Source organism: Mesoplodon mirus (genome assembly GCF_964341445.2).
Source record: "Mesoplodon mirus genome assembly, chromosome: 3".
NCBI lineage: Eukaryota > Metazoa > Chordata > Mammalia > Artiodactyla > Ziphiidae > Mesoplodon > Mesoplodon mirus.
The window spans coordinates 30,200,873-30,217,558 of NC_138978.1; the positions used below are offsets into that span (position 1 = coordinate 30,200,873).

Below are 16,686 nucleotides of genomic sequence, written 5' to 3' on the forward strand. Positions count from 1 at the left end.
AGACCACAACCTACCCCTGAGGAAGATCAGTGACAGAAAATCTGGCCCCTAAATTGAGTTCGGTGAACTAGAACTAGAAGTAATGTATGTGTCAGGGGGTTTGACCTGGTGATGTGTATATGGTGATGACTTGGAGGGGTGTGTGTCCTTTGGCTGTGTGTGTGTGTGTGTGTATGTGTGTGTGTAGTGGGGGAGTAATACCAAATCTACTATGTGGATTGTAACTCTCAGTCAATTCAAACCCAGCTTTTGCTCCTGGTCAATCGCACACACAAAAAGGCAATTAACTTTAGGGAGAGTAAGTCTAAGATGCTTGAGACCCTCTCAGCATGTCAGAGTTACAGGGTTCAGTGCTCACCATAGTAACAACCTTTTCCTGCTCAAAACATGTATGGTTGGATTCCCAGAGGCCAGTGATGGACAAGCACAACAGGAAGCAGCGATCCACTGACTGATGTATATACATCACAGGACTTCATAGTTAAGGGCAAACGCCGCTATTATGTACACTCCTCCCACCCCTGTCTTTCATTATGTCAGTGCAATTGATTATATCCTGCTGTTTTTTTGGCTTTGAATTGTCCTTTGTTTTATGGAATAATGTTCTGAGGAGTTGGCAGGTTTTTTTTCTTTTTCTCTAATATCCTTACTTGGCAAAATAAAAAATTATCAATCCTATTCTTCCCCGATTGTTTGGAAATTTTACTAGTCCATGAAATCCAAACCAGAGGAACCCCTAATTTAAACTCTCCTGTTTATATTCCCCCTTGGGGTAGGAGGAGAGTGTGGAAACTGAGTCAGGGACAGTCTATGCCACCACCCTCTTCTGAATCAGCACGAATCTGCTACCCGATAAGGGAGATAGTGGATTTTTTTCTCTCAAAAGTGTCTCTGTTTTCTCAATAGATAAAGGGATTCCCAGTTGTTCAAATTCATCTTTTCTAAGATCTGCTGTCTTTCTATGCTTGGTACAGAACTCAAGAGAACAGCCTAAAATCGTAACGTATGCTGATAAAAGCAGTATACTTATAAACCAGGAACATCACATTTTCACAGGAATCCAGGGATACATAAAGGAGAGGGGCTGGGGAAAGAGCAGGTTCTTTGCACATACGTCCTGAGCCTCCAAGTTTGCTTATCCGTAGTTGCTATGCAGGTATAAATTAGGACAACAAATGCATCCTGCCTGGCAATGCATCAACCCTGTAAATAATTATAATTTAATCTTATAGCAAAGAGTTCTGAATGACTCCCTTAACGATTTCATCTGCTTAATTCCTTCCCCACTGAGTGACTTAATAGGAAAAGGAATCATCTTTCAGATTTGCTTCACTCCAGAAGTTTGGACAACCGTGTAGACCCTCACCTGAGGGGCAGAAGTTGTGGGAGACCATTTGGCCCACAGACAAACAAATGAGTGGAAGAGGCCTTGGGGCTGGAAGAGAGGGAACCCGCAAGGATATTCATCTTCGTATCTGTTTATAGAAGTGAAAACTTGGAAACAATCTATCAAGAGATCTGACTGAGTAAATTGTGTCAGTGTCACAAGGGAATGCCACACAGCCGACAATCCTTCACAAACGTAGCATGACTACTGTGCTGGCTGGCTAAGAAGATGGGCTTTCAAGTCCAACTAACCTGGGCTTGAATCTCAGCCCTGCTCCTTACTACCTGTGTGACTTCAAGCAAGTGACATAACCTCTCTGGGCCTCGTTTTCCTCATCTGTAAAAGGAGGAAGATTATGCTACCTACTTCATAGAAGACGAAATGAAATTATAGCTGTAAGAGCTTAGAATTAGCCTGCCAAATATTGATAACAAAAGCTTGATTAATACAGTTTATTTACTAAATAAATACTATTATCACACCTATTATACTTTGGAGACATCCGTAATGACACAGGGAAAAAATTTTCTTGATATAATGTTAAGTTAAAAGTACATAACTACTGATCTATTTTTAAGTTCCTAATTTTATAATATTAAAATATATATAAATGGCCAGCTAGCTCGATCTAGGCAAAGCAAAAAGGCCAAAGGGGAATATATCAAAATGTTAATACTTGTTATTCATTTCCTTATACCTTTTAATATTTTCTGTGTTTTCTATAAGGAGCATATGTATTACATTTATGATCAGAAAAATAGGTATTTTACAAAAAGAGGCAGGGGGACAGGAGGTCTTTAGGCTGGGCAGGTCCCTGGGAGTGCAGTTCAGTGAAGAGTCATCTAGAGTTCCACCCCAACTCTGAGCACCAAACGTCTAGCCACTGGCCCTGGACCAGCCTCCACACAGCAATTAGTCATCAGCTCACTGATGTCCCTCTCAACACCCCATCCGGGGTAGCAAATGACCTGATGTGGCCAAGTTCACGCGACGAGCTGATGACACCAAGGTCTTCTGACTCCCAGGTCAGTGAGCCTTCCACTACACCAGGAGATTTGAGTTTCCCGGTTCCCAAAGCTCTAAGTCCATATTTGGGAGGAGTCTGTTACCACTTTATCCCTCTCAAAGAGTCATACTTGGCTCCTATTGTGGGTTTGTCTGATTTTCTCACCCTCAAAGGGCCATGTCCTTCTCAACTGGCGTTTCTACAACATAGCACGAAACCTGGTACAAAAGAGGTGTTCAATATCTGCGGACACCTGTTTTCTTCCTCTCCCACCCTTCCTCCCCAACTCCGCCTGCGTCCCCAGCCCAGTGACCACTGTGTCTGTCTTTCCGAGGCACTATCTGCCCCTGACTTTTGCAGCTACCATTCTCTGCTTCTCTCAGGGCCCTCGGTGACACCTCCTTTGCCTCCGTCCCAGGCACCGAGCCCTGCTTCCCCCAGCACCGTGCGGCAACAAAGGCTACAAAGAAGCACACCTAAGTGCATCCTTCCCTTGGCTCCCGATGTGCTGACCCAGGTCCCAGTGGTGCCCTTATCCTGATAACAGAGCCACCAGGAGAATACGAGAACGTGTTCTGAATGCCACACCACCACCCTCACAGCTTGTCACCCAAACAGGAAGGTGAACACTCCCAAAGCCGACCTCAGTTCGGGCACGTCTCTGGGAGACCACAGGCAACTAAGGCTGGTGAGCCCTCATCACCCCTCTCTTCCCGAACCTGCCAACACTGGGTCTCCATGGCAGCGGAGTACACCTCACAAAAGCCCCGCTTTGTGGTAAAGCCAGAATGATAGGAGCAGGCTAGTCCTTCCTGCAGAAATCGACACACAATGCCTGTCCCATCTCAGAGCCCTGGGGATGGGAAAAGCAACTGCCACTCAGGGTTCTATTCCCTTTGTTGGGTGCTTCCAGAAATGGAACAATATTTCAAATCACTTCACTGAGACCCTGTCCATGTCCTGAGACCAGAACACTGTTAGCCTTACTGTAAGTTACTCGACCAAGGCCCTTCCTGTAATTCTTCAGCAAGGACATGCTTCAAATCAGATACCAAAATCACTGTAAAAATTTACCCCAGCTCTAAAAATACGTAGTGACTTCTCATTAGGATGAGAGGAAGGCTCTTCAGCAGTGGGTGGAGGAAGTGGCAAAGGGGCCTTCAGCTGCAGGTCCAGGCGCTGAGGGGACCACATCCCAGTAAGCCATAGTTGCAGGGGACAGGGGAGGGGGCGGACAGGCACGCTTACCAGAGGGAGGAGCCTTCAGTCCCCGTGACTTCCAGAAAGTCGTAACCGTCCTCCAGCTGGAAGTCAATAAAGACCAGGGCGATGGTGTCCCCCAGCTCGGCCAGGATGGTCCAGGTGCAGTCGGCATTGTTGTGGTACTCCGAGGGGAAGTGCGGGCTGGAGATGATGCCGCTCTGGCCCCGCAGGGTTCCGCCGCATGCGTCGTCCGCTGTGGACAGAGACAGGAGGCTCACTGTGAGTCGGTCGGTTCCCAGGCCCTGGTACTCGTCCTGCGCTTCACCCACGAGAAGCAGGGAGGGTCCTGGGACACAACGTGCAGAGAGGGTGCCCCAAGACCCTAGTCTGAGTTGGCCTCATAACAATGATACTAAGCACTTCCAAAGCTCTTGTCACGTGCCAGACCCTGTTCTGAGAATTTTAGTTATTACTGTTCTCAATGAACAGATGAGGAAACCAAGGCACAGGGAAGTGATGTAACCTGCCTGAGGTCACACAGCCAACAAGCTAGGCTAACGAGTTGGGTGAACTGTGCCCTTTGGAGCACATTTTTAACTACTATACCACACTGTTCTGCAACGACCAGGAAGGAAGGAGAAATCAGTTGTCACATTTATTTCCATGGTCACGACTGTGATGACCAGGATGTTTTTTCCCACCAGATCTTGGTACACCTCAGATCTGAGGGAACAAAACAAAAACTCAGCACAGCTCCCTTGGGCAAAACTCAAAGGGCGTTCCAGGCCCGTCATAGATTGGCCGGACCTCTGCAATCTTCCCTCCTGCCCCTTGGGCCCAGGCCAGCTCTGTTCTAGTGCTGTGTGTGGTCAGACCTCCTGGGCTCTGCTCACATCGCTCCCTCTGCCCGGGATGCCCCTTGTCCACAGCAAGTCTTCTGATGCTTTGAGACCCAACTCCAAAGCCACGTCTCGGTAAAGCCTCGTTTCCCCAAGCTTTTAGTAACGGCTCTCTCCTCTGTGCTCCTGGAGCAAAGTGTCCAACTTCAGACACGGTACCTGGCACTGTTTGAATGACCTGTCACATGTCTGTCTGCCACTCTAGGTTCTGAACTTGCTGGGAATCCCCAAGGGCTGGGACCACGTCTTACTCATCCCTGCAGCACATCCTGGTGGAGTGTCACTGCTCCAGCCTAAATCCCAGCTGAGACTTGATATTCAGAAACAATGATCCAAGGAACATGCTCTGACATAAAATAGTTAAGAGCACTGGCTTTTCAATTATTGCAGACTCAATGTGGATTCCTCCTCTATGGCTTCCAGCTGGATGACTTAGTGGAAGTTATCCAAATTTCCTAAGCCTGCCCTCCTGGAGCTTGTATGCAAGTAAGTGATCGTAATCCACTTAGCATATGCTGTATTAGAGATATGGACTAAGTTGTAAAGAAAGGAAAAATGCAATATCAGGGTTCAAATGTGTATTAGAGGCGGTAGAGTAACAACAATCAAAGCTACTGCTTGTTAAGCACTTCCACTGTGCCAGGTGCTGTTCTAACTACTCTACGTATTTCATGACCCTATGAAGTATTATTCCCATTTTACAGGTAAAGAAACCAAGGCAGAAAGAGTTTCAGTTATTTGCCAAAGGCACAGCTTATAGTGATTAAAGGAACTGGGATTTTTAAGCCCAGCAGTCTGTTTTCAGGGCCTATGCTCTTAACCAACACATTCTTGTCTCCCAGGAGTACAATTCACACTTAGAGGACAGAGATAAAGCAGTACATTACTTTGCTTGGGTGAGTCAATTTGGGAAAGCTTAATGGAGGAGGTGCCATTTGAGCTGGGGTTTTTTTGTTTGTTTTTGTTTTTTGGGGGGGGTTTTTTGGGGTTTTTTTGCTATACGCGGGCCTCTCACTGCTGTGGCCTCTCCTGTCGCGGAGCCCAGGCTCCGGACGCGCTGGCTCAGCAGCCATGGCTCACGGGCCCAGCCGCTCCGCGGCATGTGGGATCTTCCTGGACTGGGGCACGAACCCGTGTCCCCTGCATCGGCAGGCAGACCCTCAACCACTGTGCCACCAGGGGAGCCCTGAGCTGGGTTTTGAAGGATGACTAGGAGATCATTAGAGAAGAAATGGAAAGGCATTTACAAGAAAAGAGAACCAAAGGTCATAAGCATGGACGCCCCAAAGCACAAGGCATATCTAAGATAAGTAGTTCTAGATGGCCTAACACAGAGTGAACAGAGAGGAATGATGGGTGATGGTACGGGACATGTAGAAGGAGCCTCATGACAGAGAGTGCTGGGCCCCAAAAGATTGGAAGCAGCGGACGATATTGGAAAGAAAATGGATCTTAGGATCAGAGAGGTGTAGATTTGAATTCAGGTTCCACAGTTTGCCAACCATGGGACCTTGGGTGATTTATTTCTCTGAGCTTCATTCTGCTTCTCTGTAGAATGGTTTCTTATGACAACTGAATGGCATAATTAATGTGACAGTACTGAGCATTAGCCAGAGACTAGCATGTGTTAGATGCCCAACCGATGCCAAGTTCTCCTTTTCTTTCCACTTCATCTTGAGGATCAAAGGCAGTGAGGAAACAGGATTCAATTTGTGTCTTAGAAAGACCACTGTGGCTGTGGCATAGACGAGGTCTGAGCTGGGGGAGCGGGCAGGATGCCCTTGATACTGCAGAGTCACCAAAGTCAAGGTGAGGCCAGATGTGATCTGAGCTAAGGCCCTGGGAGGGTGGGGGGAGGACCTGATTGAGAGATAGTTAGGAAGTAGAATCTACAGGACTAGTGGTCCGGAGGGATGAATTCCAGGCTTCAGCTACGAGCATCTGGATGGATGAAAGGTGCCGCTTCCTGCAGGAGGGAACCCAGGAGGGGGGCACCTTGTGGTGCGGAAGGCAACCAGGGTTCAGTTTTGGACACCAGGGCTGAGTGTGTGCAGGGGATGAACCAGTGGAGAGATGGAGCTGACAGCTGGATAAACAGAAGCAGTGTGGGATGGAGATAAAAGTGAGTTTATTCAGTGGCCCTGAACTATTCTTACGGATGTCGTACTACAGGGTCACGGTCTATTTCAAGAGAATGAGCCCAGTTCTAAATGCCAGCTCCTTGGTATGTACGAGCACAGAAATGAAGGCGCCTCACTCAGTAGGTACTCATGAATGTTTCCCTCCCACACTCATTAAGTGAGCACCTACTGTGTGCCAGACACTGGGCCAGGACCAGCACTACATCACGAAAAGCTTGACTTCTTCCCTGCCCCAAGTGTTTCTCACACGCAGTGGCTCCCCAGAATTGTTATAACCGAGGTGTCGAGGCACAGTGATAGCAGATGGGACTTAGGGAAGGCTTCACACAGGAGGCCACATTTGTGTTGAAACATTCATTCATTCAACAAATGTTTACTGAGTGCCTATTATGTGCCAGGCACTTTTCTAGGTGCTAGGGATTCGTCGGCAAATAAAACAAAAGAAAATCCCTACCCTCATGGAGCTTACATTCCAGTCAGAGGGAAACAGACAATACCCAAGATAAATAAGTAAACCCTATGGTAAGTGAGGTGGTGATAAACGCAGAACGAGGATGGGGAGTATTCTGCACTGGAAGTGGGGTATGGACATTGCAGAAAGGTGGTCAGGGAAGGCCTCGCTGAGAAGCTGACATCTGAGCCAAGACCTGAAGGAGGGAGAGGGAAAGCCAGATGGTTACCTGGGGGAAGAGCATTCCAGATGGAACAGCGAATGCAAAGGCCATGGTGTGCAGAGGCCTGGCACTGTTGAAGAGCATCAAGAGGCCCGAGGGTCTGGAGCACTGGAGTGAGGAGGAGAGTGGCAGGGACAAGACCCCATGGAGGACCTTTGAGGCTACTGTTAGGGCTTGGGCTTTAACTTGAGTGAGATGAGAAGCCAGCGGATGGTTCTGAGCAGATGACATGATCTGACTGGTGTATTAACAGGATCCCTTGACGTGCTATGCAGACAACAGACCAAAGAGGAAGACAGCAGAAGCAAGGAGCTTGTAGAGGCTATGGTGATGATTCAGGAGAGAGACGATGGTGGCCTGGACCAGGTGGTACCAGTGAGAGGGAGTCAGTGACTGACTGCATTTTGAATGCTGAGCTGGCAGGATCCACTTCAACTGAGGGCTGACTGCCTGGTAGGGTCAGGTGAAAGGGTGTCCTGGGCAGAGGAAAGGCAAGAGCAAGGCAGCTGCAGGGATGAGAGCGTCATTTAGGGACTTGGTCAGGATTGTGGGAACTCAAAGAGCAAGGCAGAAATGGTGGAGCTGTGCTGGGAGGGAAGGCAAGGGCTGTGCTGTGAAGGGCCTAGGATGCCAAGGAAAGGAGCTGTGGGTCTATTCTCCTCCTCCTCCCTTTCTCTTTCACTACCTCCAATCCAGGTGCCCGGGCCCCGTGAAGGAAGGAGGGAGGGAGGGAAGGTAGGCAGATTGCCTTGCCTAGCTTTAAATCTAGTTTGCTGGTGCTATTTGTTTGTTGTATCAAATCACACGGTATTTCCACCCTGGTTATCTCTCTGGCAGGAGCCTATGAAGTTTGACATTCAAGGCAGCGTTTGTCTCCTTCTGATATAAATAACTTCACCGTGACCATTACCAGGGAGATAAGCTACAGGAGCCAGCCAGCAAGCGGGAGATTTGTCAATGTCGCTCCCAGCAAGCACTGGGCCTGCTGGCCCCAGTAGTCCCACGTTGGCCTTGTCTATAGCAGGTAGAAGTGTCTACACCCCTAGCCACAGTGGCTTCATCTTGGCTGCACTGAAGGTTAGGAAAATCATGGTCAAAGAAGACACACTTAACCTGGACCTTGAAAAAGGAGTAGGAGTGTGCTGGAGGGAGAGAAAAATAAGGGGCTCCCGGCAGAGGAAACAGGGCATCTGGAGGTAAGGGGGTCCGAATGGGTGTGGTGTGCTTGGGGAGTGGTCGGCTTTCCTCCAGATGAAGGTGCAGGATGCAGAGGTGTGCGGTGGGGTGGACATGGAAAGGAAGGTAGCGGTCAGCTCAGAAAGGCCTTGGTGGTCTTGCTAAAGGGATGGATTCTACCCTGCAGCTGTCGGGTAGACTTGCCAGTTTGTCAGCAGGGAGTGGAAGCCCAGGCCTGCTTTAGAAAGATGACTCTGGTCCCCATGTGATGGATGGATGCTGTGGTTTGGGGGTGGCGAGTGTGCCCAGTGGGGAGACAGCAGTGAGGAGAACGGTGAAGAGGCCGTACCCGACGTTAGAGCCTGCACCCGTGGCCGTGGGAGGGAAGAGAAGGAACAGAAGAGATTCAAGAACGAGGCTGGCAGAGAAGCAAGAGGATGTGGCCTCCACCACCCAGGAGTGGGCTGTGAAGAAGGGGAGGAGGGAAGGAGCATGCTGAGGTCTCTTAACAGGGTAACAGTGCGGATGGTGACAGTGATGCGGGACAGTGATGACCCCTTCCCCGCCCCCACGCTGAATGTGAGTGCAAGAGGGATAGGCAGGTGGGCCTGGAGCACAGCAGAGAGGATCTGGAGCCTAGAAACCAAGAGGCCAGGAGTGGGCAGGATGAAGAGGGAGCAAAGAAGGCCAGGGACAGAAGACATTTAATGTGCAGCAGGCAGAAGCAGAGGCTCCTGAAAGGAGGCTGAGAAGGAGCACCCCGGTGGAGGGCAGAGGGGAAGCCCTCAGGGGAAAGGCAAGGGAGCGGTGTCAGGAACACAGGGCTCCTGAGCCAGCCCCAGCTGCCACGATGTGTGCAGGGGTCTCCAACAGGCCCGTGGTCCACACGGTCTGTGCGTCTAGATGATGACGCAGCAGCAAGGGAGGCTGGAGGGGAAGCAGGTCTTCGGGGAGAGAGAACGACTCCTCAGCCTCCTGCCTGGTTCCTGTTCGTAGAAACCCTTCTAGGTATCCATCTTATGTCGTTCCCAACACACCCTGACCAAGACCATCCTCATCCTCTCCTCCCACGACACTCAGCCTTCTTCCAGTTTCCTGTCTTGGAGGGAGGGTGTCAGCACTATTCACCCCATGCCTCATGCCAGAGCTGGGGGACATCCTCAACCCCTCCTGCACCCCACACCCAACAGTGACCAAAGCCTGTCTGTCCTTCTAAGCGGCTCTTGATTCGGTCTCCTGTCTTCACTGCATCTGCTCTACCCTAAGCCACATCGTGGTCCAAGCCTAGCCATGAAGTCTCCCTCCTGTGTCTAAGCATCCCTCCTGCCACAGCACACCCGTTCCTCATACAGAAGCCTGAGTGATCCCAAACAGACCAGATGACGCCACGCCCTTCTGCAGGGACCTTTGACAACTCCACTGTCACTCAGAATATCCTATCCAGGGGCTGACAAGGACCTCATAGGGCCTCGCCTCATACCAGCCTCTACCTGCCCACTTTCTGTAACCACACCAGCCTCCTCCCAGCTCTTCTGTTGCACCAAGTATCTCTCTGCCCAAGGACCTTTGAAAGTGCTACTTTCTCTTTCTGAAAACTTCTTCCCTACCTCCTTGGGTCTGGCTGGCCCCTCCTTAGCCTTTAGGTCCCAGTCTAAGTGTCACTTCTCAAGGATCGTTCCAGAAACAGAATACCCCTTCTCCCCATCATATACTTTTAGAGCACCACATACTTTCCCATAATCAATTGATCAACTTAGTAATTTATTTAATGTCTAGACAGTAAAGTCCATGAGGGCAGGGGCCATGTCTGTTCTGTCCCCAGCAGCCACCACATTTCCTAGTGTATAGCAGGCACCCAATAAATATCAGTTGAACAAATAAATGATATAGGAAACTGAAGCTCAGAAAGGTTCAGAAGGTAACTTTCAGAAGGTGATGCAGTACGTGGCCAACTCAGGATTCCAGCTGAGTCTCTCTGGACCAGGACTGTGGTCTCCTCCATTACATCACACTTCTTGAAACCAAGCAGGATCCTGTTGGATATTCCCAGGGACAGACCCTTCCTTTCCCACCCCCAGTATCCCCCACCTCTTGCTTCTAAAATATTTTTAGTCTCCACCATCAGCCTGCTTTGGTATCAGCCTCCACCATGATACCAAAACCAGACAAAGATGTCACAAAGAAAGAAAACTACAGGCCAATATCACTGATGAACACAGATGCAAAAATCCTCAACAAAATACTAGCAAACAGAATCCAACAGCACATTAAAAGGATCATACACCATGATCAAGTGGGGTTTAGCCCAGGAATGCAAGGATTGTTCAATATATGCAAATCAATCAATGTGATAAACCATACTAACAAATTGATGGAGAAAAACCATATGATCATCTCAATAGATGCAGAAAAAGCTTTTGACAAAATTCAACACCCATTTATGATAAAAACCTTCCAGAAAGTAGGCATAGAGGGAACTTACCTCAACATAGTAAAGGCCATATATGACAAACCCACAGCCAACATCAACCTCAATGGTGAAAAACTGAATCCATTTCCTCTAAGATCAGGAACAAGAAAACGTTGTCCACTCTCACCACCATTATTCAACATAGTGTTGGAAGTTTTAGCCACAGCAATCAGAGAAGAAAAAGAAATAAAAAGGAATCCAAATTGGAAAAGGAGAAGTAATACTGGGCTTCCCTGGTGGCGCAGTGGTTGAGAGTCCACCTGCCGATGCAGGGGATACGGGTTCGTGCCCCGGTCTGGGGAGATCCCACATGCCGCAGAGCGGCTGGGCCCGTGAGCCATGGCCGCTGAGCCTGTGCGTCTGGAGCCTGTGCTCCACAATGGGAGAGGCCACAACAGTGAAAGGCCTGCGTACCACACACACACAAAAAAAAAAAAAAAAAAGGAAGTAATACTGTCATTTTTTGCAGACGACATGATACTATACATAGAGAATCCTAAAGAGGCTACCAGAAAATTAGTAGAGCTAATCAATGAATTTGGCAAAGTAGTAGGATACAAAATTAATGCACAGAAATCTCTTGCATTCCAATACACTAATGATGAAAAATCTGAAAGAGAAATTAAGGAAACACTCCCATTTACCACTTCAACAAAAAGAATAAAATACCTAGGAATAAACCTACCAAAGGAGACAAAAGACCTGTATGAAGAAAACTATAAGACACTGATGAAATAAATTAAAGATGATACAAACATATGGGGACATAGACCATGTTCTTGGATTGGAAGAATCAACATTGTGAAAATGACTCTACTACCCAAAGCAATCTACAGATTCAACTCAATCCCTATCAAACTACCAATGGCATTTTTCACAGAACTAGAACAAAAAATTTCACAGTTTGTATGGAAACACAAAAGATCCCAAATAGCCAAAGCAATCTGGAGAAAGAAAAACGGAACTGGAGGAATCAGGCTTCCTCACTTCGGACTATACCACAAAGCTACAGTAATCAAGACAGTATGGTACTGGCACAAAAACAGAAATTAAATCTATGGAACAGGACAGAAAGCCCAGAGATAAACCCACACATATATGGTCACCTTATCTTTGATAAAGGAGGCAAGAATATACAATGGAGAAAAGACAGCCTCTTCAATAGGTGGTGCTGGGAAAACTGGACAGCTACATGTAAAAGAATGAAATTAGTACACTCCCTAATACCATACACAAAAATAAACTCAAAATGGATTAAAGACCTAAATGTAAGACCAGACACTATAAAACTCTTAGAGGAAAACATAGGCAGAACACTCCATGACATAAATCAGAGAAAGATCCTTTTTGACCCACCTCCTAGAGAAATGGAAATAAAAACAAAAATTAAAAATGGGACCTAATGAAACAAAAGCTTCTGCACAGCAAAGAAAACCACAAAGACGACAAAAAGACCACCCTCAGAATGGGAGAAAATATTTGCAAATGAAGCAACTGACAAAGGATTAATCTCCAAAATTTACAAGCAGCTCATGCAGCTCAATATCAAAAAAACAAACAACCCAATCCAAAAATGGGCAGAAGACCTAAATAGATATTTCTCCAAAGAAGATATAGGATTGTCAAGAAACACATGAAAGGATGCTCAACATCACTAATCATTATAGAAATGCAAATCAAAACTACTGTGAGGTATCAGCTCACACTGGTCTGAATGGCCATCATCAAAAAATCTACAAACAATAAATGCTGGAGAGGGTGTGGAGGAAAGAGAACCCTGTTGCACTGTTGGTGGGAATGTAAATTGATACAGCCACTATGGAGAACAGTATGGAGGTTCCTCAAAAAACTAAAAATAGAACCACCATATGACCCAGCAATCCCACTACTGGGCATATACCCTGAGAAAACCATAATTCAAAAAGAGTCATGTACCACAATGTTCATTGCACCTCTGTTTACAATATCCAGGACATGGAAGCAACCTAAGTGTCCATCGACAGATGAATGGATAAAGAAGATGTGGCACATATATACAATGGAATATTACTCAGCCATAAAAAGAAATGAAACTGAGTTTTTGTAGTGAGGTGGATGGACCTAGAGTCTGTCATACAGAGTGAATTAAGTCAGAAAGAGAAAAACAAATACCGTATGCTAACACATATATATGGAATCTAAAAAAAAAAAAAAGGTTCTGAAGAACCTAGGGGCAGGACAAGAATAAAGACGCAGATGTAGCAAATGGACTTGAAGACACGAGGAGGGGGAAGGGTAAGGTGGGACTAAGTGAGAGAGTGGCATGGACATATATACACTACCAAATGTAAAACAGATAGCTAGTGGGAAGCAGCCACATAGCACAGGGAGATCAGCTCGGTGCTTTGTGACCGTCTAGAGGGGTGGGATATGGAGTGTGGGAGGGAGATGCAAGAGGGAGGAGATATGGGGATATATGTATATGTATAGCTGGTTCACTTTGTTATAAAGCAGAAACTAACACACCATTGTAAAGCAATTATACTCCAATAAAGATGTTAAAAAAAATAAAAAGATTTAGTGTTGTAGGCCTTCCCTGAATTCCAAAGAGTACATTTAATTAGAAAAGTGAAAAAATGCAGAAACAAAGGAAAAGAGTCAAGCAAGACAAAATAACAATATTTAGGCCATAAAGCAAAGTCAAGGGCCTTTAGTTCCTCCTCAAGGGCTATAGAAAATATCCTGAGCCATATCCTTGTGTTGTTTTGCAGAGACTAAAACCCTCACCAGGTGAAAGAAGTTAACTGCATGCTGACCACCAGCATGTAGAACCCATATCTGTTGGAACCAGAAGGTTGATGATGTTGACTCCCAATTACCTCACCACCAACCAATCAGAAGAAACGTCCGCGAGCTGATCAGGCACCCTGTGACCCTCTCCCTCACCTTGCTTTTAAAAACCCTTCCGTGAAAGCCATCAGGGAGTTCAGGTCTTTTAAACATGAGCTGCCCATTCTCTTTGCTTGGCCTTGCAATAAATGCTGTATTTTCCTTCACCACAATCCTGTGTCAGTAGTTTGGCTCTGCTGTGCGTCAGGTGAGCAGACCCAGGTTTGGCTCAGTAACACTCCCTGCTTGATAGCAGTTTGGTAAGCCATCCTGAGACAGTCATACTTACCAATTTTAGTCAATGACTTCCAGACTGTGCTGGAACTGAGCACTCGGAGCTTAAGACCCTCTAGCCAGAGGCACCTGTCTACTCTGAATATGGCACCTTTGCCGTTGGGAGTCTTCCCTGCCTCTTAGGTTCCTTTGACACCCTTGTTCCTGCACCGTTCTGTTTTACTTTATTTATTTATTTTTTTTGGTACGTGGGCCCCTCACTGCTGTGGCCTCTCCCGTTGCGGAGCACAGGCTCTGGATGCGCAGGCTCAGCGGCCATGGCTCACGGGCCCAGCAGCTCCGCATGTGGGATCCTCCTGGACCGGGGCACAAGCCCGCCTCCCCTGCATCGGCAGGTGGACTCTCAACCACTGTGCCACCAGGGAAGCCCACCATTCTGTTTTGATTGAAGATGCTGTAAAAGTTGTTTGGAGGTTTTCTCACATTTTAAACAAGGTATCATATTTCATGGTTACAACTTCAGAGTCATAAAATATAACCTTCAGCTGACACCACACTCCTAAAATATTAATTTACACTTTCTCCTTCTGTGGCGACGGGCATTCTCCATTTTTATTAAGTCATGTATATTCTAGGGTGCAGGTGTGTTATGCTGATAGTTGCCTTTCCAAGTTTATGACTTTATTTATGATTGTCTTTAAGTTCCACTGAAATTTCCTCAATTAACTATTATTCTAGAGAACTATCCCTCAGCTCCCTTTGATGTCTGTTAACTCTCCAGTGACTCAAATTTCAGGTAGGAATGGAGGAACCTACATTGTATTCCTCCCCACCCCCCACCATTTCAGGCCAATTCCAGGGCACAATCTTGGATGCCTAGAAGCTTTGGGGCCCTTGGCATTGGGGTTCTACCCATATCCTCCCTCCCCAGGGCTACTCAGCCTCTGAGGAAAGGAAAATTCCAATAGGCCCCCTACTGGGGAGAAGCTACCATCTTACAACTCAAGTGCAAGGCTGAGAGAGCCAGGGCATCACTGCCCCAAACCCACCAGCAGTGTTCCCCCCTTCCTTGTACTGTGCAGCTCAGTGTCCCTGCTCAACCTCATCAGTCCCCTCTTCTGGGGCCTCAGGATTCTGCCCCTTTATCCTTGGTTTTATCAAGGACACCCCTTCTTAAAATTAAGAAATTGCCAATTGCCCGAGAGCACTGTTATTTCCGCCATCCCCAGAATTCTTCGTAGATACTTCCCCCGAGGTGACCTTCTGAGAGGATGAATGTAAACAGGACATGGTATTCGGCTATGTACCTCTTCTCTGTTGCACTTTCATTACAGGCCAGGCATCCGGCTAAATGCTGTACCTGCATTTTCTCATTTAATCCTCAAACTGCTCGAAGAGATAGGTGTTATGTCACCCACATTTTACAGATGAGGAAACTGAAGCTCAGAGAGTTTTTAAAACTTGCCCACGGTCACCTGGCTACTAAATGTTGGAGCCAGGATTCAAATCCATAACTCGCTGACTCCAGACCCACGCCATTATCCACCTATTTCTCTGCCTCTCGGGCCTTGGTCACTGCAATGCCAGTCTTGACATGGGCTTCCGGAAGCCCCAGATCCTGGAGGGGGGTTTTCCAGGTGGGAGAAGCCTCTTCCCACTCCCCCTCTTCTCTGCCTGAGGGGCCTGAGGCAGAGGCTTTGTGCAGTCTCCACAGCTAGGACCCCACCACCCACGCTCAGGTAGAGGTGGGTGAGTCTTGGGTCAGGTTTCTTCATAAGAGACCCTGGTCCCGCAGACCCTGGCCCCCACCCCAAAGTGGCATCTGCCCAGCAGAATCGCCTCAGGCCCTTTCCCTGGGGCTTCTCTCCTAATGAGCTCCTGGTACAAGTTAAAGAGGAAGGTCAAAGGGAAACCACAGCAGACGGGCAGTCCCTGGCCTGGTGGACCCGTGCAGGGGATGTACCTATGAGGGCACCAAGTTGTTGGGTCCCGGACCAAACTGCAGGAGCTCTGGAAGTAACGGTGCCATCATGAGTTTCTTGCCATGGGTCACAGGCCATTGTCCTTGTCTACAGTGGACGGGGGTGGCCAAGATCGTGGCTGGTAGGCACAGGGACTTGGGCAGAATCACCCTCTAGCTGTGCGACCACAGGCAAAGTACCTCACCTCACCAGGTCTCAGTTCCCTCACTGTAAGATCTTAACCTCCTGGGGTTTTTGTAAGGATTAAATTAGATAACACAAGGTCTGGCATATAGTTAGTGCTTGATAAATGCTGGCCAGTGATGGCCGTGGCTGTGAGAATCACGACAGCTAACTGTCAGTGAGTCGTTACTGTGAACAAGGCCCTATGCTGTGAGTGGAGCACTGATCAACTTGAGCCTCACTTCACCTTCTGAGTCAAGTACTACTGTTATTATAATTCACAGGTGAGAAAACCAGGGCACAGAGAAGGGCACTCACACCCACAATCACTCAGCTAGTGGGTGTGAGCGGCAAGGCCAGGATTGGAATCCAGGTGATCGGACTCCAGAGCCCATGTTCTGCGTGGTTCTGTAGTAGTAACGGTAGTGATGGCAAAGGCGACAGGAGAAGGACTAGTGACCCCGGTGGTAGTAGAGGGACCCCG

General features: G+C 47.7%; 1 protein-coding gene across 1 annotated transcript in view; it reads right to left on the bottom strand.

The window, feature by feature from the left end:
* Positions 1-16,686, bottom strand: part of CSMD2 (CUB and Sushi multiple domains 2) — a 659,332-nt gene that overhangs the window by 406,474 nt on the left and 236,172 nt on the right. The window contains exon 5 of the mRNA XM_082615655.1: positions 3,642-3,849. Within this exon, the coding sequence (XP_082471781.1) occupies positions 3,642-3,849 (208 nt within the window). The remainder of the gene's footprint in view (positions 1-3,641; positions 3,850-16,686) is intronic.